The sequence below is a fragment of the Aquarana catesbeiana genome, linkage group LG03, assembly GCF_042186555.1.
Source record: "Aquarana catesbeiana isolate 2022-GZ linkage group LG03, ASM4218655v1, whole genome shotgun sequence".
Classification (NCBI taxonomy): domain Eukaryota; kingdom Metazoa; phylum Chordata; class Amphibia; order Anura; family Ranidae; genus Aquarana; species Aquarana catesbeiana.
The window spans coordinates 650863597-650887959 of NC_133326.1; the positions used below are offsets into that span (position 1 = coordinate 650863597).

The 24363-nt window shown below is 45.5% G+C and overlaps 1 protein-coding gene across 1 annotated transcript in view; it reads left to right on the forward strand.

Annotated features, from left to right (window-relative positions):
* The window catches only part of LOC141133334 (tetratricopeptide repeat protein 39A-like), a 79209-nt gene that overhangs the window by 22041 nt on the left and 32805 nt on the right, over positions 1-24363 (forward strand). Inside the window, exons 4-8 of the mRNA XM_073622641.1 lie at positions 3442-3497; positions 5629-5696; positions 8760-8824; positions 13451-13550; positions 18502-18567. Coding sequence (XP_073478742.1) covers positions 3442-3497; positions 5629-5696; positions 8760-8824; positions 13451-13550; positions 18502-18567 — 355 coding nt within the window. The remainder of the gene's footprint in view (positions 1-3441; positions 3498-5628; positions 5697-8759; positions 8825-13450; positions 13551-18501; positions 18568-24363) is intronic.

Genomic DNA, 24363 nt, shown 5'->3' on the forward strand with positions numbered 1-24363 from the left:
TCCTCCAGCCCCCTCTGTGTCCTTCTACCCCCCCCCTTCTTCTTCGGCTCCCTGTCCTCCTCTTCCACCTCCCTCTGTGTCCTTCTACCCCCCCCCCTTCTTCTCCGGCTCCCTGTCCTCCTCCAGCCCCCTCTGTGTCCTTCTACCCCCCCCCCTTCTTCTCCGGCTCCCTGTCCTCCTCCTCCAGCCCCCTCTGTGTCCTTCTACCCCCCCCCCTTCTTCTCCGGCTCCCTGTCCTCCTCCTCCACCCCCCTCTGTGTCCTTCTACCCCCCCCCTTCTTCTCCGGCTCCCTGTCCTCCTCCACCCCCCTCTGTGTCCTTCTACCCCCCCCCTTCTTCTCCGGCTCCCTGTCCTCCTCCTCCACCCCCCTCTGTGTACTTCTACCCCCCCTTCTTCTCCGGCTCCCTGTCCTCCTCCTCCACCCCCCTCTGTGTACTTCTACCCCCCCTTCTTCTCCGGCTCCCTGTCCTCCTCCTCCACCCCCCTCTGTGTCCTTCTACCCCCCCCTTCTTCTCGGGCTCCCTGTCCTCCTGCTCCAGCCCCCTCTGTGTCCTTCTACCCCCCCCTTCTTCTCCGGCTCCCTGTCCTCCTCCTCCACCCCCCTCTGTGTCCTTCTACCCCCCCCCCTTCTTCTCCGGCTCCCTGTCCTCCTCCTCCACCCCCCTCTGTGTACTTCTACCCCCCCCCCTTCTTCTCCGGCTCCCTGTCTTCCTGCTCCAGCCCCCTCTGTGTCCTTCTACCCCCCCCCCCTTCTTCTCCGGCTCCCTGTCCTCCTCCTCCACCCCCCTCTGTGTACTTCTACCCCCCCTTCTTCTCCGGCTCCCTGTCCTCCTCCTCCACCCCCCTCTGTGTCCTTCTACCCCCCCCCTTCTTCTCCGGCTCCCTGTCCTCCTCCTCCACCCCCCTCTGTGTACTTCTACCCCCCCCCCCTTCTTCTCCGGCTCCCTGTCCTCCTCTTCCACCTCCCTCTGTGTCCTTCTACCCCCCCCCTTCTTCTCCGGCTCCCTGTCTTCCTGCTCCAGCCCCCTCTGTGTCCTTCTACCCCCCCTTCTTCTCCGGCTCCCTGTCTTCCTGCTCCAGCCCCCTCTGTGTCCTTCTACCCCCCCCTTCTTCTCCGGCTCCCTGTCCTCCTCCTCCACCCCCCTCTGTGTCCTTCTACCCCCCCCTTCTTCTCCGGCTCCCTGTCCTCCTCCTCCACCCCCCTCGTCCCCCACAGCCGGCTTCCCTCCTCTCCTGCCAGCTGTGGGGATCTGTCAGGATGGCGAGCGGAGGAAGGGACCGGTCATTTACCGGCCCCTGCCTTTTCTGAATTGGACACGGTGAGCGAGATCCCGCCTGTGTCCTGTGATAACTGAGCAGAGTAACCTGTGTGTTTCTCAGTTTATGAACGGACAGGAGCCGCTGTCTTCTGTCCATTCATCTTCAATGCTGAGAAAAGGACTGGGGAATCTGTCCTCAGCCTCTTTCTCTGTCTCAAAGGGGAGATGTCAGGGGTCTAAAGCTGATATTTCACCAAAGCGCCCCCCCCACCCAAACAGGGTTGATTAAAAAAAAATTGCAAAAAATATAAAAAAAATGAAATTGTAAACAAAAATTATAAAGAATAAAATTATAAAAAAAAATATCCATCCCTAGCTGCACTGATTTAGAGTTGACTTCCCCTTCAAATGGGCCTCGTCCCACATTAAAGCGGGATTCCGTCCCTGAAAAAAAAATGTAAAAGTCAGCAGCTACTAACGCTGTAGCTGCTGACTTTAAATAAGTACTTACCTGTCCTGGGTGCCTGCGATGTTGGCCGCCCGAGGCCGACCCCTCCCTCGGCTCTCGGGTCCTGGCACCGCCATCCTAAATAAGGGAAACAGGCAGTGGAGCCTTGCGGCTTCACTGCCAGTTTTCTACCGCGCACGCGCGAGTGGCGCGGAGCTCTGTGAATGGCCCCGTGGTTTTCTTGGAACACACACAGTTCCCAGAAGGCAACGGGGCCGCTCACCGAGGAGCAGAACACGCCGCGGAATAGGAAGAGGCAGATTAGGAAGACTGCCTAGCAACAAGGGTTTAGGTAAGTTTAAAAATGTATTTTTTTTTTTTTTTCAAATTTTTTTTTTAGGATTTTTGGTGAAATTTTTTTTTTCAGGGTGGCCCTCCACTTTAAGTACCTAGGCATCCATCTACCCAGTAAAACTGAAGAAATGTTTCCTTTCAACTCCCCCCCCCCTTCTGAAAGCTATAAAAAAAGACCTGGAGAACTGGCAGAAGGGGATGTTCTCCTGTTTCAGACGAAGTGGCATAGTAAAAATGAACATCATGCCTAGGCTATTGTACCACTTTCAGGCACTCCCCATACGGATCCCCGCCCCTTTCCTCAAAGAAGTAAATAGAACCTTCATCACATTCGTGTGGGCCCAAAAACCTCCTCGCCTGGCCCAGACCATTCTGCGACTTCCCAAGTTGAGGGGAGGTATCGCTTTGCCGGATGTTAACCTTTATCTAACGGCATGCCATCTGACCCGGGTCCTGGACTCGTATCGACGTGGAGCCCTAAAGCAGTGGGTACAAATAGAACACATCCTAGCGGAGACCCGGTTGGAGTTCTTTACGTGAGGTTAAAGCGGAACTCCAGACAGATATAAAAGGTACAAATAATAAGCACATTATTAGGCCCCCGTTCATAGCGGTGCGGCTTTGAAATCGCGTTACTTCAGCACAATTTCAAAGCCGTACATCAGTGCGATTTGCCCTGCCGATTTCATTCAAGTCTATGCAAGTCACAATGGAATCGGTAAAAAGTAGTGCAGGGACCTTTTTCATAATGGCTACAACATGAACGGTTCCATTACCGCCTATGGGGAACTGTCAAATCGCACGACAGGTCACTCCGGTGGGAACGGGGGGCTAAATGTAGTGCAGGTGCTAAGATTTGACTTCTCAGCCTCTTCCAGTCTGATGTACTGCAAAACTCAGAGAGAGGGGGTCAGAGAAGCAGGGTAAGGAGTCATCAGGTCTACGGCAGTGTAAGGAGTATGCTGATAGGTGGCGAGAGCAGGGTGACAGAGAGATGAGCATATCAGTGCGCTGCTTCTCCTTTTACTGTCCACTCATTGGGTGGGGGTGGTGAGAGGACTTGTAAGTGAAAGTGAAAGTGAATTTGGAGCAATGATACTGTAGATCAGGTCCCCATCGCTTATAGACTGTGCTGCATGGCAGAGCTTTGTAAATCTCAGGATCGGATGGACAAAAATACAAGTAAAGCAGCGCTCATATGTGTATGTATTTAGCTGTTCCAGCTTTAAATCTATTGTGGGACCCTATTGGTGTGATTGTCACTATATCCTAGTCCTGTAACATTGGGCCTAATCATTGCACTGATCACTAAGTCACAGGTAAAGTGTTTTTCCTGTATGTTAGTATATGAATATGATTTCTTCATCTTATATTCTCAGGTTCAGAAAGAAAACATCACTTATTAATAAATCCGGAGCGGAATCCTATACAGAAGGTGAGATGTGCGCTGTGGCTTAACGCTAAACTTTGGGGAATTTTTAAGTACCTCCTGTACTGCGAGGGTTAAACGCTCATTTTTGCCTAGGATCCAAAGAAAAGGGTTTTTTACTTGCCTTATTCCATCTAATTTTTTTTTATAGAGTAGGGAAAGGTTCAAACCCCAGTCTATATATTTTTTGCTGTTTGAGATTTCCCTTCACTTCCCCTCTTAGGCCCCATTCATACCTGAGCTTGGCGTTTTCAGGCAGAAAATCGTGCAATTTTACGGCGTTTTCCCCCCGCGATTTGCTACGTTTTTTACCGCGATTTGCCGCAGGGCAAAAGGTCACCAATGTAAATAGCAGAAAAATGCCCAAATCTGCCCGATTCGACAAAAAAGGGTCCAGAACTTGTTTGAGCTTCAGGCGTTTTGGAGTGGGGATGTGAACCATCTCCATAGAGAATAATTGATTTTTTTCCCTTCCAGCGTTTTGTAGCTTCAGGCTTCAAGCTATAAAACTCTCAGGTGTGAATGGAGCCTTAGGGATGCAACAGGAAGTGAAAGGGAGTCCTTGATGGGCTTCTAACCCCTTCCTACACAAAACAAAAAAAAAAAAAAGAATTTGGCTTTGCATGTACTTTTAAATACAGGTTTGAAGGACCATTATTGTAAAAAAAAATGTTGTATTCTAAAAAATGTATATATTTATTGGGCTGTATTATTAAAATACAATTCCATAGCTGTTCGTCCTTGGAAACTGCGTGTAAATCTGATCTGTGTAAATGGGGGCAAAACTGAATATTCTCTGCAAATTGAGAATGTGTGACTGGGGAAAATACCCCATTTTGGCCAATAGATGGCACCAACTATCACAGGAAATAAGTATCCTCAGTTCCATATAGTGGCCATAGTGTGGTATTTTTCCCTATTCATGCATTTGATCTGCAGGGAATAAAGCCTGAGAGCATTCAATGTTGCCCAGTTTATTTATAGACCTCTTCATGTTCAGTATATGAAATTATTACAAAGTTGGACTCTAAAAACTTAAAGTGATATTAAAGTGTTTTTTTTTTTTTTTTTTTTTTAAATAACAAACATGTTATACTTACCTGCTCTGTGCAATGGTTTTGCACAAAGCAGCCCTAATCCTCCTCTTCTCGGATCCACTGTTGATGCTCCGGGCTCCTCCCTCCTGCTGGGTGCCCCCAGATCAAGCAGCTTGCTTTGGGGGCACCCGAACAGGCGCGCTCCCGAGCCGTGGCTCTGTGTTTCCATTCATACACGGAGCTGAGGCTTGGCCCCTCCCTCCGTCTCCCGATTGGCTCACTGGCTGTGATTGCTGCCAAAAGCCAATCAGGAGTGCAAGTCCCCGGCGAGCCAAAGCCCTCGTGGACATCACTGGATCAAGAGGGGGCTCAGGTAAGTATTTGGGGGGGCTGCGGCACACAGGTTTTTTACCTTCATGCATAGAATACATGAAGGTAAAAAACCTTGTGCCTTTACAACCACGTTAAGTTAAAATAGAACTAAAGGCAATTTTTTCCCCTTTTGAATAGAGTAAGGGAGGATTCTAACCCCCTGTGTCATTATTATTATTATTATAAAACATTTTTTTTTTTTGCTCTCATTGTGGATATTTTCTTTCACTTCTTATCCCATAGGCAAACAGGAAGTGAGAGGAAATCCCTCCAAAGTGAGGGAATCCCTGGCTGTCACCAGAACTAGTGTCCCCATTGGAAGATTTCCTCTTTTTTCCAGTTCTGGTGACAACCTAAATTTGGGGATTTTCTTTCAACTCTCGTTGATAATGGTAAACAGGACAACTAGGGTAAATCTCTCTAAATAACCTGAAAGGTGTTCTTATCCAAAACTTAAAAAACGGTTTGCCTTGCGTGCAGTTTTGTTTGCGCAATTCTCACAGGGAAATGCGTGTTGCGCATAGGGCAGCCCATGTGGATTTGGCACTCCAAAAAAGCTCAGGGACCAAATTTTGTCCCTGAGCCACAAGGACAAATTTTACACTTGCGTTTTGCTGTGATTCTTGGGTCGGCATGCTGAGACTTGTAGTTCAGATTTAGAACAAAGTTTGCCTGCCATGCAATTTATGTCTCCGTTTTATTACAATGTTGTCTTTTTGATGTTACAGTTGAAATGCACGCGGAGGTTTGTTATGCCGAGTGTTTATTACAGAGATCTGCTCTGATTTTCCTGCAGGTTTGTGGTGTTTTTCTTCTTCATAGAGTCAAGCATAGATTATCTTTTTTATGAGTGTAGCGTACAGTAATTGCTGTAAGTACATATTATAAGGTTTTTTTTTTTTCTAATGACTGTGCTTTTAAACAGAGTTGTTACAGCTACTATATTTATGGCTAGAGACCTGTGACAGGAGAGTGGGTGCAGTAAAGAGATTACAGCAATCTGTATTTATTACAGGTATTTATATTGTGCTGACAATTTACACAGTGCTTTACATATATATATTGTACATTCACATCAGTCCCTGCCCTCAAGGAGCTTACAATCTAAGGTCCCTAACTCACATTCATACATACTAGGGACAATTTAGACAGGAGCCAATCAACCTACCAGCATGTCTTTGGAGTGTGGAAGGAAAGCCACGCAGGCACAGGGAGAACATGCAAACTCCATGCAGGTATTGCCATGGTTGGGATTCAAACCAACAACCCTAGTCCTGCCAGGCAGAAATGTTAACCACTTAGCCCTTGTAGAGGAAACAATTAGCGTAGTGGCATACGTCATAATCATTGTTTGTTGCTGTCTTTTTGGGGTTTTTTTTTTCTTTTTTATATTTGTAAGTGTGGTGTGCATTTGTATTCACCCCCCCCCCCCCAACTCTGATACCCCTAACTAAAATCTAGTGGAACCAATTGCCTTCAGAAGTCACCTAATTAGTAAATAGAGTCCACCTGTGTGTAATTTAATCTCAGTATAAATACAGCTGTTCTATGAAGCCTTCAGAGGTTTGTTAGAGAACCTTAGTGAACAAACAGCATCATGAGGGCCAAGTAACGCACCAGACAGGTCAGGGATAAAGTTGTGGAGAAGTTTAAAGCAGAATTAGGTTATAAAAAAAATATTCCAAGCTTTGAACATCTCACGGAGCACTGGTAAATCCATCATGTGAAAATAGAGTATGGCACAACTGCAAACCTACCAAGACATGGCCGTTCACCTAAACTGACAGGCCGGGCAAGGAGAGCATTAATCAGAGAAGCAGCCAAGAGTCCCATGGTAACTCTGGAGGAGCTGCAGAGATCCACAGCTCAGGGGGGAGAATCTGTCCACAGGACAACTATTAGTCGTGCTCTCCACAAATCTGGCCTTTATGGAAGAGTGGCAAGAAGAAAGCCATTGTTGAAAGAAAGCCATAAGAATTCCTGTTTGCAGGAAGCCATGTGGGGGACACAGCAAACATGTAGAAGAAGGTGCTCTGGTCAAATGAGACCAAAATTGAACTTTTGGCCTAAAAGCAAAACGCTATGTGTGGCGGAAAACTAACACTGCACATCCCCCTGAACACACCATCCCCACCGTGAAACATGGTGGTGGCAGCATTGTGTCGTGGGGATGTTTTTCTTCAGCAGGGACAGGGAATCTGGTCACAGTTGATGGGAAGATGGATGGAGCCAAATACAGGGCAATCTGTTATGCCGCGTACACACGGTCGGACTTTTCGGCTACAAAAGTCCGACAACCTGTTCGACAGACTTTTGGCGGACTTGCAGCAGACTTTCTAACGAACGGACTTGCTTACATACGATCACACAAAAGTCCGACGGATTCGTATGTGATGGCATACGACCGGACTAAAATAAGGAAGTTGATAGCCAGTAGCCAATAGCTGCCCTAGCGTGGGTTTTTGCCCGTTGGACTAGCACACAGACGAGCGGATTTCTGGGTCCGGCGGAGTTACGACGTAAAGATTTGAAGCATGTTTCAAATCTAAAGTCTGTCAGATTTGCGGCTGGAAAAGTCCGCTGAAAGTCCGGGGAAGCCCACACACGATCGGATTGTCAGCCGTATTTTGTCCGTCGGACTTTTGTAGACGAAAAGTCCGACCGTGTGTACGCGGCATTAGAGTCTGCAAAAGACTTAAGACTGGGGCGGAGGTTCACCTTCCAGCAGGACAACAATCCTAAACATACAGCCAGAGCTACAATGGAATGGTTTAGATCAAAGCATATTCATGTTAGAATGGCCCAGTCAAAGTCCAGACCTAAATCCAATTGAGAATCTGTGGCAAGACTTGAAAATTGCTGTTCACAGACGCTCTCCATCCAATCTGACAGAGCTTGAGCTATTCTGCAAAGAAGAATGGGCAAAAATGTCACTTTCTAGATGTGCAAAGCTGATAGACATCCCCAAAAAGACTTGCAGCTGTAATTGCAGTGAAAGGTGGTTCTACAAAGTATTGACTCAGGGGTTGTGTGCAAATGGGAAAATCCGGACAGCCGCACTCCAGGAAATTATAATCCAAACTTCTTTATTTTAAATCAGGAACATGTCATACAGTACATCAAAGGCAGAGTGTACAGACAGGCATCTTACGCGTTTCGCACTATATCAAGTGCTTACTCATAGCCCTATGAGCTATGAGCTATGATATAAGTTTGGATTATAATTTCCTGGAGTGCGGCTGTCCGGATTTTCCCATTTGCACACAGCCTTTACTAGCATTAGCCAGCACCTGGGGCTCTTTGTTCCTGGAGACCAACAGCCAGTTCATACCTGGACAGATTCACCCTAGTGCGGGGACAACATCCACATTGACTCAGGGGGGCTGAATACAAATGCACCACACTTTTCACATTTATTTGTAAACAATTTTGAAAACCATGTAAAATTTTTACAATTATGTGCCACTTTGTGTTGGTCTATCCATCACATAAAATACATTTACATTTTTTTGTTGTCACATGACAAAATGTGGAAAATGTCAAGGGGTATGAATACTTTTTCAAGGCACTGTAACTATGTAAAAATTGCCATACCGGAAATTCCTCTTTAAGCCGGTCACAACATATCCACTATGAATAGACTATAGTTTCCTTTTAACTAATAAGTCATGAATGCAAGCCGCCACGGGCCATCTAAAACTTTATACAGCCTGGGCTGGTACTTCCACTTTTACTAGCAGATGAAGGGATCCAGAAAGTCCTCCGGTCACAAGTACAATTCTGGATTCTCTGTTACCTAGTAATGTATTGTGACCACACCGGTATGACCTGTCCTTTCTGTTTTTGTCTTTACATACAGGATGAGAACATGATCAACTTCATAAAAGGGGGGATGAAGGTTCGGAACAGCTTCCTGATATATCGGTGAGACCTGTGATGGTTTAGGGTGCAGAGCGGCATTTTCCCAACCTTCCCCAAAATAACACTAATAGGTTATGCTAGAAAGGCATGATCATTAGTAAAGCTGGCTATACACTAGTAGATTTTCTAATGAACATTTGTACATTTGTACAAACATTCTCATCAGTACATTCAATGACGAATGTCTTTTGAAAGAACTTCAAAAAGCATTCTTTTTTTTTTTTTTTGGTGAATGGATTTTCCTGACCAAAAACCACATTCTGTGTTAGAATTTTGTTCATTTGGAAAAAAAAATTCTCACTTCTTTGAATTTTCTCATTAATGCAGTCGAAAACCATCATGAACATTTTTGAGCAAAATTTTTACCGGTGTATTGCAAGCTTTAGGGATCACAAAAACTGCAATGATTGTTTTTCACCTACAATACTGTGAAGAGACTGAGGAGCCTAGCATTGTTTGGGAATGTGCTGGTAGAATTTACTCATTCAGGTCACACATGTATGGCTGTGTCCTCTGCATCCACATAGACCTAAATAGACCACCTGCACACATCCCCAACACACAGCCCTTTCATGGACTGTGCCCACCTCCCCCAAAAGGTAATCTAACGCTAACAGGGAGTTTTAGCATTTATGGTAAACTTATTGTCCAAGAGCATGGTGTGCTTTGTGTATTTCTTCCAGATCTGTGCAGCAAATCCTCTTTCCCTCTTAGTAGGAGCTTCCTGTAATAAAGACTGGTCACTGCTGCTCTGTCCCCTTGTGCAGGATGACTGGTCTTGTCTCCGCCCCCTCCTGTAGTTTTCTGCGGGCAGTCTGTAGTGGGTGGAGCCTGCTGGGTCCTTCCCACAGATCCTTGTGCAGGGTGACTGGTCTTGTCTCTCCACAGTTCTGCTCTCTGCACAGGCTATGTACAGTACAATGATGCCACTGCTACTTTTACAAGCTAATATCTGGTCTTGCAATGGAGTTTGATGATCACAAAGTGTATTTATGTCTTTTGTGGCTATTGAGAAATTAATTTTTTGTGCTTGAAGTTTGCAGCTTTAAAAGCATATCTAAACCCAAGAACACAACTGTAATATATTGCAGCTTACCTGTCCTCAGATGTGGTGGCTGTGTTAGTCTTCTTCTTTTTTAGGCTTTTTTCCTTTATTTTACCTAGTGATCCAGCAAGTAACACCCTTCCTGTACCAGGGTGACAACACTGACTGTACTGTATTTATGGATGAGCAGCATTGTCATCCTAGGACAGGACTAAAGACCACCACCCCCCAGCCGTCTCCATAACATAGGGGGATGTGTCCATTTGAGTCGATGAGCTAGGTATTATCGGGTCTCAAACTTGACTGATGTTCCTGATTTGAGAACTGTCAAACTGTCCTGGCATTCCATATTTTACTTGGTATCAAAGGGGTGTTGACAGAGGCCATCTGACCAATTAAGTGTCTGAGGGTTGGTCGCAGGGAGGTCACTGACCACGTCCCAAGTACAGTTTGTGATAAGTACTCACATCTTTTAGGATCTACTGTTTACAAACTAACATCTATATTATGGTCCAGAGTGAAAATTCGCTTTAACACAAATATAAATATGTCAGGTTTCCAATGTCTATTTTACCTAGGAGGATTAAGGGGTACCAATGGTTCCCCAAATGGTCTGACATACGGAGTGTCTGGACTTGAAACGTTTTCAAATTCTCTGAGGAAAGTAAATATGTCCATGTAACGAGACATCCCACACTCCGCTTGAGTGCTTTCGTCATATACCGCTTCCTCTCAGTCTGAATTTAGATATAAGATATTCCAACCGCTCACAAGCACAAAACAAGACTATACTTGTTTAGTTGCTGAACATGGACTCTTTTATTTGAGATGACACACAAATATATACAGCAGGCTTACAATACAAACTGTAACCAGAAACCTAATTAACATGAGCTAATTAACTAATTCCTTAAAGCAGCTGATGTGACTCCCTAACTACACTACACATTATCATACATCTCAACACAAAACTCCTTCATACAATTGCAGGGTTAATTAGCACAAACAACAATGGGTGAAAGACTCTTAGAAGCTATGGCAAGCCAGACTAGACACATTTACATTATAGAAGACAACAGACAGGTGGCTGGAGTTGATGATATTAGCACCTAACAGTATGTGTCCCAACAGTATGAATCAGTCACTATTTGTAATATGGCATATACAGGTATAGCAATAACTCTCGGTGGAACTGCTGGTTTAAACGGGTTTGTTACCTTCACTCTCCTTCCCTCTGTTTCACCGGCACCGGGTCTAGGGTTCCATTGAGTTTACCTCTGGACGGCACCAACACTTGAGTACGTTTTCAATGCTTTATTAAACCATCAACGAAGGAAGTAGCAGGAAAGAGGTAGAAGGAAAACTGCAGAGGAAAACTCAAATACCTTTTTAGTAAGATTCTTGACAAATGTCCTTCGGGGTTGAATATTTCAGTAGAATGCACTCCCTTGGTGGGACACACTCCTTGCACGCCTGGATAGGCCTCTCTCACTTGCCTAGCAGCCAGTATGTAGCACGAACAAAAGTCTCTGCCACAGACTTGTTTGGGATGAACCCATACGATCCTCCGCCACAGGATGTATTGTTTTTTTCTGCGATGTATGTCAGTCACAGTGCTTGAACCTTTAAGCCAAACCCGGCAACACTATGCTGTATAATTACTTTAGGGTACGTCCTCCAACCGAGTCACCAGGCCCCTCTCCAGACCAGCACGTTGCATGATCCTTCCATAACGAGTCCAGCTTCTTCACTCTGGATAGACAGCTCAGGACCATTCCTTGGCCGCTGTGGTAGGCCCCAGACAAGCTTCTGGGCCCACCCCTGCGCCGCAGCGACGTGGGCCTCCGGAACGGAGGACCACGAGATAGTTCTCTAATGCATACCTGTTGGTTAGGAGGGCCAGCAGGTGGCTGTAAAACGAACCCCAAAATATGGCGTCTGTTCCATAAATACCCTCACCCAGAATGCAACTCGGAGGACCACCTCCACCGAGTCATCTCCGGGACAGAAGAGCATCCATACGCTTAGACACGCTGCCTTTCCAACACTAGCCAGCGGTAACAGCGACACCCACGGCTCAGTATGGAAACACACACAACGTCAGCCAAGCTGGAACAGAGGCAAATCTAACCTTCCTAACGAACAAGTTACTAAATTTACCTATCAGATGGTAGATCACAAATCTACCAACGCTACACAGGGTTCCCGGAGTCTGTGTGTCTTGGGGGGATATGGACCTGAATCCAAAGTAACACCACCTCAAGGGTCCCCAGGCATACAGCTTATAAAGAGCACCGTTCCCCCAAATGCCACGGCCCATGATCGGTAGGGCAAGAGGCTAGCATTCAGTCCCCTCCAAAAGCCTCTGTCCTGGCTAGGTCTGTCACAGTCCATTTTATAGCTGTGCTATTGTTATTTCAGGAGTTATGAAACGTCCTGAAGTTTCAGAGTTATAACTGCTAAATTGTCTGCACTTATGTGGATTAAGCTATTAACCGGTATCTGTTAGTTCTTTGGATTGCTCAGCTTGCGAGAGGGTGACAGCTGTATTAAGGTTTCCAAGACTTAAATTGCGGATTGGGTAATGGAAAGATCTTGATAAGGTCCCGGTGTTCTGTCGAGAAGTGCCCCCCATCGAATAGTGCCTGGTATGTACTGCGCATGTGCCGTACGGAACAGCACAACAGCTGATTTGACGATCAGCTGGGCTGGCGTAACCAGGGCGCATGCGCACATCATAGGAGGTATCGCTCGATGGGAGATACCATTTCACAGGCACAATTTAAACCTATACAAACAGCGGGGGAGACAGTAGTTCTCAGATTGTGCATCGCTGCTGCTGGAGGGCGGCTAGTGGCTGTTGAAGAGCTGGTTTTGTCTGTGTTGCAACCCGCCCTTTCACAAAGGCCGTTCAACACAGCAAACCAGCCCTGCAACACAGACAAAACCGGACCATCAGCACACTGAAAAGCCGCCCCGCAACAGCGAGGCACAATGTGAGAACTACGGTCTCCCCCCCGCTGTTTGTATAGGATTCAATTGTGGCCGTGAAATGGTATCTCCCATCGAGAGATACCCACTACGATGTGCGCTTGCGCCCTGGTCACGTCACTCCAGCTGATCGGCAAATCAGCTGAAGTACGGCTCCGTCCTGCGTGGGCACTATTTGATGAGGGGGCACTTTTCGACAGAACACTGGCCTCGGTTAAGTTTATGTATTGTAAAACTAAAAGAAAAAGGTGGGGGGTGGGGCAAGGTCACACTGGTATGCCCTTCACATGACGACAAGGCTAAGATGAGCTGAGACATGACCAAATGGCTGCTACACGCACAGCTATGCGTTAGTCCAGTACTCATGACCATTACACTACTTTAGCCTTGGACTCCAGAAATTTTGAACTGAAAACTTTATAGAGCTAAGCCATTTTTTATTTATTTTTTGCTTTCTACTCCTGAGTTGGTAAATCTGTCAAATTGAAGCCTGTCTATCTATACATGTGTGTATCTCCTGTATTTTACCTATTTTAGTAAGAAAGGCCAGCGTGCGCGTGCCCAGTGTTAACCATATTCCTGTCTGGTTTCAGAGATCTGAACACAATCATGCAGTCAGAAGCCTTCCAGAAGGGCCAGTCTCATGCACACCTACAAGGTGGTGTATCTTTAGGTATTGGAGCATTTAACCTGGTGAGTTTATGCTGAGATTATTTCTATTAGTCCATCTATAGTCATACACTTTAAATTCTTAAGGGCTCCTCCCTGTATATGCATGCATAAAGTGCCTTCCTAAGCCCCCATAAATGTTGCTGGTCAGAGGCATCACACAGGATCTGAATAAAGAGGCCCCCTGGTTACATTTGGTGCCCATACCCCCTCCACCCAAAACCACATAAATTGGGTTGAGTGTAGGTTATATGCCACATTCAAGTGTTTTCTTTTTTTTTTTTCCCCCGCTGTGATCTTTAGTCCTGCATCTGATCTTAAAACTCTTTCTTTCTATGCTGCTTATGGACGTAGGATGTTTTTTAAGGTAAATCTCAATTCTGTGGGAATTTTTTATCAAGCCATAGATGTCTTGTGAGAATAATTTACTGTATACTTTATTGATATGTGTGTGTATGTATGTGTATATATGTATGTGTGTGTGTGTGTGTATATATATATATATATATATATATATATATATATTTATTATACTATTGCTGTCTGTGTCTTTGTGATTGACCCTAAGATAAAGTGAAAATAAAGACCAATGGGACGCAGGCAGCAAAAAATAACCCAACATGGGTTCTATTACTTCCATACTGTATCCAAAATGAAAAAAAAAGTTTGGGTTTTACATACATTTTAAAGGTGACCTTGTGGCTCTAGATAAAGTTTTAATATCTTATATATAATAGGAGAATTGACATACTTGCCTTTCCTGCTGCCACTCCGATGTGGTGTGAACTGATACTCCTGGGAGCATCACCTGTGGCTCTCATTGGTTCCTCCCTTCACAATCCACCCATTACAGGAAGCATAGATCAGCAGGAGTAACCAATGATGGCTACGGGGGGACCTAGTACTTCAGCAGAAGATTTCTTGGGATCGGAACAGATTTCTTGGGATCCCAACTGATGTGGTCAGCAGGAAAGATGAGTGTGTCCTGTCTTCTGCTAAAGGTATGACTTGCGTTTTTTTTTACTTTTTCTATAGTGACCAGGTCACTTTAGAGGGGTGTGTTTTTCTATGGATCCACACAGTGTAGGGAGACAAAACTCTAGTCTCTGCATGCAAGGGTGGCTCCATAGGATGCTGCAAGAGAAAGGAGCCACACTGAAACAGGAAACATGGGGCAGCAGTCATGACACCAGCTTAAACTGGAACATAGGCAAGGATTAAAAGCCACAGCAATAAAGTGTATGTACAGTGGGGAAAATAATTATTTGATCCCCTGCAGATTTTGTAAGTTTGCCCACTTACAAAGAATTGAAGGGTCTATAATTGTTGTCATAGGTGTATTTTAAATGATAGAGACAGAATATCAACCAAAAATCCAGAAAAAACACATGATACAAATGTTATAAATTGAGTTGCAGTCCAGTAAGTAAAATAAATATTTGATCCCCTACCAACCAGCAATAACTCTGGCTCCCACAGACTGGCTACAATATGTGCTTATGCGGTACACAGATTAGTCCTGTCAATTTTAGAAGCTGCTCCTAACGACAACTCGTCATTTGTATAAAAGACACCTCTACACAGAATCTTTCTTCCATTCAAAGCTCACCATAATGGGCAAGAGCAAAGAGCTGTCAAAGGATGTCAGGGACAAGATTGTAGAGCACAAGGCTGGAATGGGCTACAAGACCATCAGCAAGAAGCTTGGTGAGGAGACGACAACTGTTGGAGTGATTATTCGCAAATGGAAGAAATACAAAATATCCATCCAATCGCTCTTGGCCTGGAGCTCCATGCAAGATTTCGCCTCATAGGGTAAGGATTATCATGAGAAAAGTGAAGGATCAGCCCAGAACTACACAGGAGGAACTTGTGAATGGTCTCAAGGCAGTTTGGACCACAGTCGCCAAACAAGCCATTGGTAACACAATACGCCGCCATGGATTGAAATCCTGCAGTGCCCACAAGGTCCCCCTTCTCGAGAAGGCACATGTACAGGCCCGTCTGAAGTTTGCCAATGAACAGCTAAATGATTCCGAGAAGGATTGGGAGAATGTGCGGTGGACAGATGAGACCAAAATTGAGGCAGGCTGCGGATGACGGAGGAATGTAAACTGACCACGGTGTCAGGGCTCAGCAGCCATAATACACCGTGGTCCCTTTACAAAGGGGGGGTATAGCCAGGCAGGATCAGACAGGTATATTTAGGTGTTACAAGGGTCCAAATGACGCAGCACAAACACTGTGCTGTATAACATGCTTTAAGGGAACAGGATCTTTTTTTTGGGGGGGGGGGTTAACAAACGCTTTAACTCAACTCGCCGTGTTCGGAGGAACAAAAATGCTGACTATGACTCTAAGAACACCATCGCTAGAGTCAAGCATGGAGGTGGAAATATGCTTTGGGGCTGTTTCTCTGCTAAAGATACAGGCCGACTTGGCCGCATCGAGGGGCCAATGGACGGGCCATGTATAGTAAAATCTTGGATGAGAACCTTCTTCCCTCAGCCAGAACACCCAAGATGGGTTGTGGATGGGTCTTCCAGCATGACAGTGACCCAAAACATACCACCAAGGCAACAAAGAAGTGGTTTAAGAAGAAACACATGGAGTCATGGAGTGGACCTTAATCCTATAAAAAAAATATATGGAGGGAGCTGAAACTTCGAGTTTCCAAGTGACAGCCAAAAAACCCTAAAGGATTTAGAGAAGATCTGTAAAGAAGAGTGGACCAAAATCCCTCCTGAGATGTGTGCAAACCTGGTAACCAACTACAAGAAACGTCTTACCTCTGTGCTTGCCAACAAGGGTTTCTCCACCAAGTACTAAGTCATGTTTTGCTTGGGGATCAAGCTCTTTGCTCTTGCCCATGATGGTGAGCTTTGAATGGAAGAAAGAGATTCTGTGGAGAGGTGTCTTTTATACACATAACGAGTTGTCGTTAGGAGCACCTTCTTAAATTGACAGGACTAATTTATGTACCACATGAGCACATACTGTAGCCAATCTGTGGGAGCCAGAATTGTTCCTGGTTGGTAGGGGATCAAATACTTATTTTACTCACCGAACTGCAACTCAATTTATAACATTTGTATCATGTGATTTTTCTGGATTTGTGGTGTCTTTATCATTTAAAATACACCTATGATAAAAATTATAGACCCTTCATTTCTATGTAAGTGGGCAAACTTACACAATCTGCAGGGGATCAAATATTTTTTCCCACTGTAAATCCTAACTATGAACTTCTCTTTGTTTGTTTTTTGGTCTGAATATATATCTACCTTTTTGAAAGCGTTTTTGTGTTGTTGGGAATTTAAAAGTATTGTCACATTTGATACCTTTAAATGGCTAGCCCCTACTTAGGGTATTTTTTTTATATTTTATTTAGCAACTAAAAGCATCCCACAGCAATACTTTTTGCCTTCTTGATCTGTGTAATACATTGACTGGGAATAGAGGAAAGCAAAAATGCCGTGCGTTATAGTCAGTGCAATCTTTTATTTTATTTATATATATATATATATATATATATATATATATATATATATATATATATATATAATTTTTTTTTTTTTTTTTGGGTATATTTTACAAAATATCACACCTGATGATAATTTTCAGATTCACCCCCATTTCTCCCGTGTCCTCTCTGTATACCCCTGGACGCCCCATGCCCTGAGGAGCACAATACTGGGAATCCCCCCCCCCCCCCATATGCCTCTAGCAATGGTTTAGGATTCCCTGAAGTGTGTACTGGGCTTAGAGGCATTGAAAAGATAGAAAGTTACCAGCAGGCACCTTGTGAAGCCTGTTTCACAGGGATGAGGCAGGATAATGTGAGTGAAGTGAAATATTTGCTCTAAAATATTTGCACAAATACAAGCATGCTGAAGTACAGAGAATGGGTGGTTGAGCATTTCCATAGAGCAAACAGTGAGAATGCAACTGTCATTTTTTTTATGCTGGTTAGAAAATGAAAGTAAACACTTGACACTGCTGTGGCCCAAGGGTTGTATTTTGCATGTGGCCTTTATGACTTATTCGCACCATCCCACGTGCTAAAAACCATGTGGGCTGGCTTGAGTTGTGTAGGGGCAATGTGATGGTTAGTAAAACACATTTGTAGTGTTTCCTTTTTTTCTCTGAGGAAATCAACACAGCTCAACTGACATTTTGTGAACAAGCCATTTATATACTACAGTCAAATATAAAACATTTGCAGGACTCTGACCCTGAATGTGAGCCTATGAATATGCAGGATGAGTGTTTCCAGCTCCACCCTTTGCATTTTTCAGAGAAAATTAAACAAGTTCTCCTTACTACTAGTTCTTCTACTAGCCCTTGCTTTAACTACACACCACGGCCCTCCTGTCACCTCTTACAGCTCCAAAAAGAAAGCCCTGTGTAGTCTCTGTATCTGACTGTGCTGGCACTCACATATGGACCTACACCAGTGTGACTGTTTGGCTCAGGTGATTGGCTGCTCTGGCCATCATATGCTGCATAGTTGGGAGGAAGGGGTATGTTGCTCAATACCCACAAGTACTGATTATTTACAAGGACATAGGGCGATGGACGAGGACAGAAAAAAATTGAAGGTTTACTTTGATCTAAGAGAGGGGGCAGAACTAGATCTTTGATCAGTAAAGCTGGCACAATCATTAAGCCTGAATATTCAGAGTCTTGCATAACCCATTGTAACTGGTGCTCTTTAATGTTTACTGGAATTCTTCAACTTTGGATTGCCTTGACAGCTCACTGATTGTTTTTACGTAATTTAGTTGCAGAGTTAAGAAGATACTTTTTAAATGATTTTTCTGTAATATTGTCAGAGAAGGCATTTTATTTTTTCGCCAGCTTATGCCCAATTTCACACTGCCTGATTACCAGTTCTGTCACATCCATTGGCTTTCTAACCATACATTGTGGTGTTGGTTTGTATTCCCATGTAAACGTAATCTCTGTTCTGCAGACTTTGTCTCTCTTTCCTCCCCGGATACTGAAGATACTGGAATTTGCTGGCTTTTCAGGAGACAAGGTAGGTTGTTCAACTTCGTTGTGTATGCAAATACTGATTGTCTCTTGAACAAGAACTGTGGCAGAGAGGAATAGGGCCAGGACACCCTTAAGTAGATGCAATGACAATTGGCAGACTCCGAGACTTCTATTGGTAGACTGCTATACAGTAGAAGGCCTCCAGCCGAACACCATTTCTGTATAGGTAGGACGGCTGTCTCCAATAGCAACAAATCTTGTAACAGTCACTGACGGTAGTTGTATTTAACTACTGGCAACACAGATAGTTCTCCTCGCACTCTACAGTCTCTCACTGTAGGTCTTCACTCACCGAGCTCCCAGTCTCTCACTAGACTCTCAGACCCAATCACCACTGGATCCCCTGAGCTCTTCCATAACTCAGTATCTTCCTCAAGCGTCACCCCCGCTTCCCTGCTGAGTCCCTGGCCTGGCACTCAGATACTCCTCAAGCGTCACCCCTGCTGACCTGCTAGGTCCCTGGCTTGGCACTCACTGATGCTCCTCAAGTGTCACCTCTGCTGTCCTGCTGGGTTCCTGGCTTGGCACTTGCTGAAGTTTTCCCACTTCTTCACCATCCCTGGCTGGTGAGAAGACTGCTCTGGTACTGGCTCCAGCTCACTCATAGTGGTCTCCGGTAACAGGGTGGATGGTGCCTTAGTGGCAACAGCTTCCCCTCTACCTCCGACCACAACTGGTTCCCCGTCCGGCTGAACCGTTACTCTCGGTTGGACTCCTACAGTCCCAACCCTGTGCTGCTTCTCCTGCTTCTGGATAGGCCCTCAGACAGCCTAGCAGCCAGATGTCCCCCGACATAGGCCTCAGGCTTCCGGCCTAGCAGCCCAGGGCAGCATAACGCACGTCCACCCAGACAGCCGTCCTGGTGGCACAGAACCCCGATCACCTGACTCCACCCAAATAAATAGCCTCTCCCAGCAGGCCAAGGGGCTAAAGAAACCCCTGCCAATTGGCTGAGACACCCCATCCATTAATAACCTGACCTCGCTAAGCCCTTGTCTATCTAATGTCACCAGCATAACCCCACCTAGCCACAGAAGAGAGAAGGCGCAGCAAGTTCAGAATTAGAGAGGAATCGGTGGATCTACTAACAATTAACCAGGACAAATACCGCCTGGCAAACAAAATTTAATAGGAACCCTGCCCAAACACCAGGGTGCTACATCTATCTATCTATCTATGATATACAGATATATAAGATGGATAGGTATAGCGAACTATATATATATATATATATATATATATATATATATATATATATATATATATATATATATATATATATATATATATATATATATATATATAATGTGTGTGAGAGAGAGAGATCGTCTCTCTCTCTGTCTCTCTCTCTTTCTCTCTCTATTCATATATATATATATTATGGATTGTAAGTGAATTGCCTTTATCAAGTCCAGCCAAAAATTCTATATTGGACTGAATTTGATTTATGGTTAAATTGCTTTTATTGGGTTTTGATTTACACTTCATTACAAACCATGTAACATACAGATTAATAACAACAGTTGAAATGTATCACAGTTAAATATAAAAAAAAGTGTTTGACCCAAGTGTTGGGTCATATAAAACAAGGTAGAAGTCATAATATCAAGGTGAAGAAAAAAAACAGGACAAGAGGAAAAATGTCTTGTTGGCTGGTCAAACTATGTCTACCTGGAGATACTCTTAAAGCTGGGAAAAAGAGGAGGGGTTATACGATGGATACTTAGGGAAAGGGTAAATGCGGGGGAAGAGGAAGTTAGTAAATATACCTGCTGCCATACTGTATCTAAAGGCCTGGTAGACCAGTGTCAGTTCCAGAAGGGAGGTAATGTGTGAACCAGGGGTACAGTGCATCTGGAAAGTATTCACAGCGCTTCACTTTTTCCACATTTTATGTTACAGCCTTATTCAAAAATAGAAATAAAATTCATTATTTTCCTCCAAATTTTACAGACAATACCCCATAATGACAACGTTGAAAGAAATTTGAAATCTTTGCAAATTTATTAAAAATAAAAAAAAATCACATGTACATAAATTTCTTTTCTCGGACATCACGGGACACAGAGCCACAGTAATTACTGATGGGTTATAGGGTATCACTAGGTATTGGACACTGGTCACACCCTAATCAGGAAGTTCAACCCCCTATATAACCCCTCCCCTTCCAGGGATACCTCAGTTTTTTTACACCAGTGTCTTAGGTGTTGGACGTGTAAAGATGTCCTGTGCTGAAGCTCCAATAGGAATATTCTAAGATCCTATACTGGGGCAAGCCAGGCGACCGGATCCATTCAAAGTGTCTTTTCATGGCCGAATTGGATGGTACCCAGGCCTCGTGTCCGAAGAAACGAGGTTTTACCTGTAACGCTTCTCTTTTTAGAGAGCTGGACCCGCGGATCAGAAAATGGCTTTAAACTTCCTAATTTCTGGCGAGGTGCTTTACAGGCCCAGAACTGAAGGATCCCCCTACTGATGGGGGCCCCAGTCTCTGACGGTTTTTCCACAAACGGAGCCCACTGTGAGAGGCGAAGGCTGGGTCTGTGTAAACTGAACCCTGCGGCCTGGATAAGGTAAGAGGAGATTCCACAGAATTTTAATTCTAGTGGCTTTTCTCCTTTAAGGTGAATGCATGCTGTGCCTATTGTGACCACCGGGGGCTGCCAAGAGCACAAACCTTTTCATGTTTGATCTGTCTCAGCGTCCGCTGCATTAGCTCTTCCTCCAGCTCCAAAGGTAGATGGTGGGGGGTTTTCTCTGCTGGGATGGTCCCCCCAGGCTAGGGAAAGGCTCAGGTATGCTGTAAGGCGGGTGAGACCGCACTGTCACAGCCGCTGCCGCCACCGAAGCCGCATTGCGATGCAGGGCCCATCACTGCCGGCCTCCTCCTTATTCCCCCAACCCCAGCCTCCCTTCAGACTTGTCAGAAAGGGTCGGCTCGCGTGGGAAGCGCTCGTTTTTCAAAAACGAGGGGGGGAAGGGGGGCGGGGCGTCAGCACAGCGTCAGCGTGCCCAGACGCCCACAGTGCCAGAAAGCATGGCCATTTAAAGCACACTGTACAGGTGCTCTGAGCTTTGGAGAGACACAGAGCTGACAGTCGCATGTAAGGTGGGACACAGGCATTCCCCTAGGCTGCATTTACTAAAGAACACCGGACTGGGCATTTGGTAGCAAGGCTTTTAGCCAGACTACATCGCTCAGCAGTCAGTGTTCGCTTTTGATACCTCACACCTTGTTGCTTTGCACTATGGGTAGAAGAGGTTCAAGCACCCCAAGAACCAGAGGCACTAGGGGGTCTCGTTCAGGTTCTGAGGACCCCCTGTCTGCTACACCATCCCCTCCTGAGGGACCAGGGGCAGCTGGACAGGGAGAGCCATTGGGGTTAGGGGCTACATCTGCTGCCGGCACTTCAGCCCCTGTGTACATTACACAAGAAGTTTTTTCCTCAACCATTTCTGGATTAGAGAAAAAGCTAATGGCCGCGATTACATCTTCACGCAGTGAAAGAAAACGCACAAGGCCTTCCTCTGCTTCCCAAGGCCCTCAGTCAGAGGAGCTCTGGGATAAAGGAGATGAATCCCTTTCAGAGGATCGGGATGGGACAGATGATTCCTCTTCGGAGGATTCAGGTGGAGAGCGACCCTCTGCGACTTCCCAAGAGGAGAAAGTCTTAGTGCAGATCCTCACTGGTTTGGTCCGCTCCACATTTAAGTTGTCCCTACCTGAAACTACTACAGAAACCTCTTCTGCTTTGGGGTCACTGAAACCTTTCCAAGCAGCACATGCTTTTCCTGTTCATAATTTACTTGAAAAGCTGCTTTATTCTGAGTGGGATCACCCAGATAAGCGATTTCTTCCGCCGAAAAAGTTTTCTACACTTTATCCTATGGAAGAAAAGTTTATTAAGAGGTGGGGAATACCGGCCATTGATGCGGCCATTTCCTCTGTAAATAGTAATCTGACTTGTCCTGTAGACAACGCTCAGATGCTCAAAGATCCTGTGGATAAAAAGATGGACTTCTTATTGAAAGATGTGTTCTCTTTAGCAGGATCAGTGGCCCAACCTGCAGTAGCAGCGATTGGAGTCTGTCAATACTTAAGAGACCATGTTAAACAGGTCATCAAAGTATTACCTGAACAGCAGGCCCAGGGGTTTGCTAACCTTCCTGCGGCTTTATGTTATGCTGTTGATGCCATTAGAGATTCTATCGTGCAAACCTCTCGCCTCTTGCTTGGGTTGGTGCATATACGTAGAATCTTATGGTTGAAAAACTGGTCAGCCGAAGCACCATGTAAGAAGCTACTGGCTGGGTTTCCCTTCCGTGGTGAAAGGTTGTTTGGAGAGGACTTGGATAATTATATCAAGATGATCTCCTGTGGGAAAAGCACTCTCTTACCTGATAAGAAGAAGAGTAAGCGTCCCTCTTTTAAACGGACTCTTTCCCCAGCGCCAGGGGCATCAGCCTCCAGGCAGCCACGAGGGTCTCCTCCGTATGGGGCAAGAAACAAGAGTCAACCCCAGGGACACAAGAAATCCTGGGGGAAAAGGTCTTCTAAGCAAGACACTAAGACCTCTTCATGAAGGGGCGCCCCGCTTGCTCGAGTGGGGGGAAAGACTGCTGCAGCTCTCAGGGCCCTGGCAGAAGGACTTCCAGGACAGATGGGTGATCTCCACGGTAACCTTAGGGTACAGACTGGAGTTCCAAGAATGTCCCTCTCCTCGTTTCCTCAGATCAGGTGTTCCCAGAAAGCCAGAAGAGAAGCAGTCGCTCCTTCTAGCGATAAAGCGACTTTTGTCGCAAGAGGTCATTGTGGGGGTTCCCACAAAGGATCAAGGATTGAGACTTTGTTCCAATCTTTCTATGGTCCGAAAACCAAATGGGGACGACAGACCCATTTTGGATTTGAGAGATCTGAAACGATTCCCAAGGATGCAGTCCTTTCGTTTGGAATCAATTCAGACAGTAATCTCCGTCCTGCAGGGAGGAGAATTTCTGATATCAATAGGCATCAGAGATGCAGGCCTATATGTGCCCAGTTTTCCTGCTTAACTGAAGTGTCTGCAGGCAAAGATCACTGCTCTAAGGGAGCTGATTCTGACAGTCAGGGCCAAGAAGGGTCTTTCTGTCCGCCTTTGTATAAGGCTGCAGGGGAAGATGGTGGCTTCATTCGAAGCAGTTCCCTATGCGCAGTTCCAAGCAGAACTGTTGTAACACAGTATTCTGTTGACCTGGAACAGGAAGGTGCAGGCATTAAACTTTCCAATGCACCTATCGCATGCGATGCGTCAGAGCCTCAGTTGATGGCTCATACCCGGAAACCTACAGAAGGGGAAATCCTTCCTACCGGTTGCCTGGGATCCTCTTGCAGGCAGGACGGATGCGTTGGTGATTCCGTGGCATCGGCTCTCACCGATTTATGCATTCCCTCCCATTCTGCTACTGCCACGGCTCCTTCGCAGACTCAGGCAAGAAGGGAAGTCGGCACTTCTGGTGGCCCCCGTTTGGTCCAGAAGAACCTGATAAGCAGAAATAGCAGGGATGATGGTGGGTTCCCGGTGGACCCTACCGATACACCCAGACCTGTTAGCTCAAGGTCCGGTGTTCCAGCCTGCCTCACAAATGCTAGATTTGACGGGTGGGCTATTGAATCCCACGTTCTGAAAAATCGTGGGCTTTCAGGTCCTGTCATATCTACCTTGATCAAGGCAAGGAAGCCAGCTTCCAGAATGATTTATCATAGTGTCTGGAAAGCTTATGTATCCTGGTGTGAATCCAG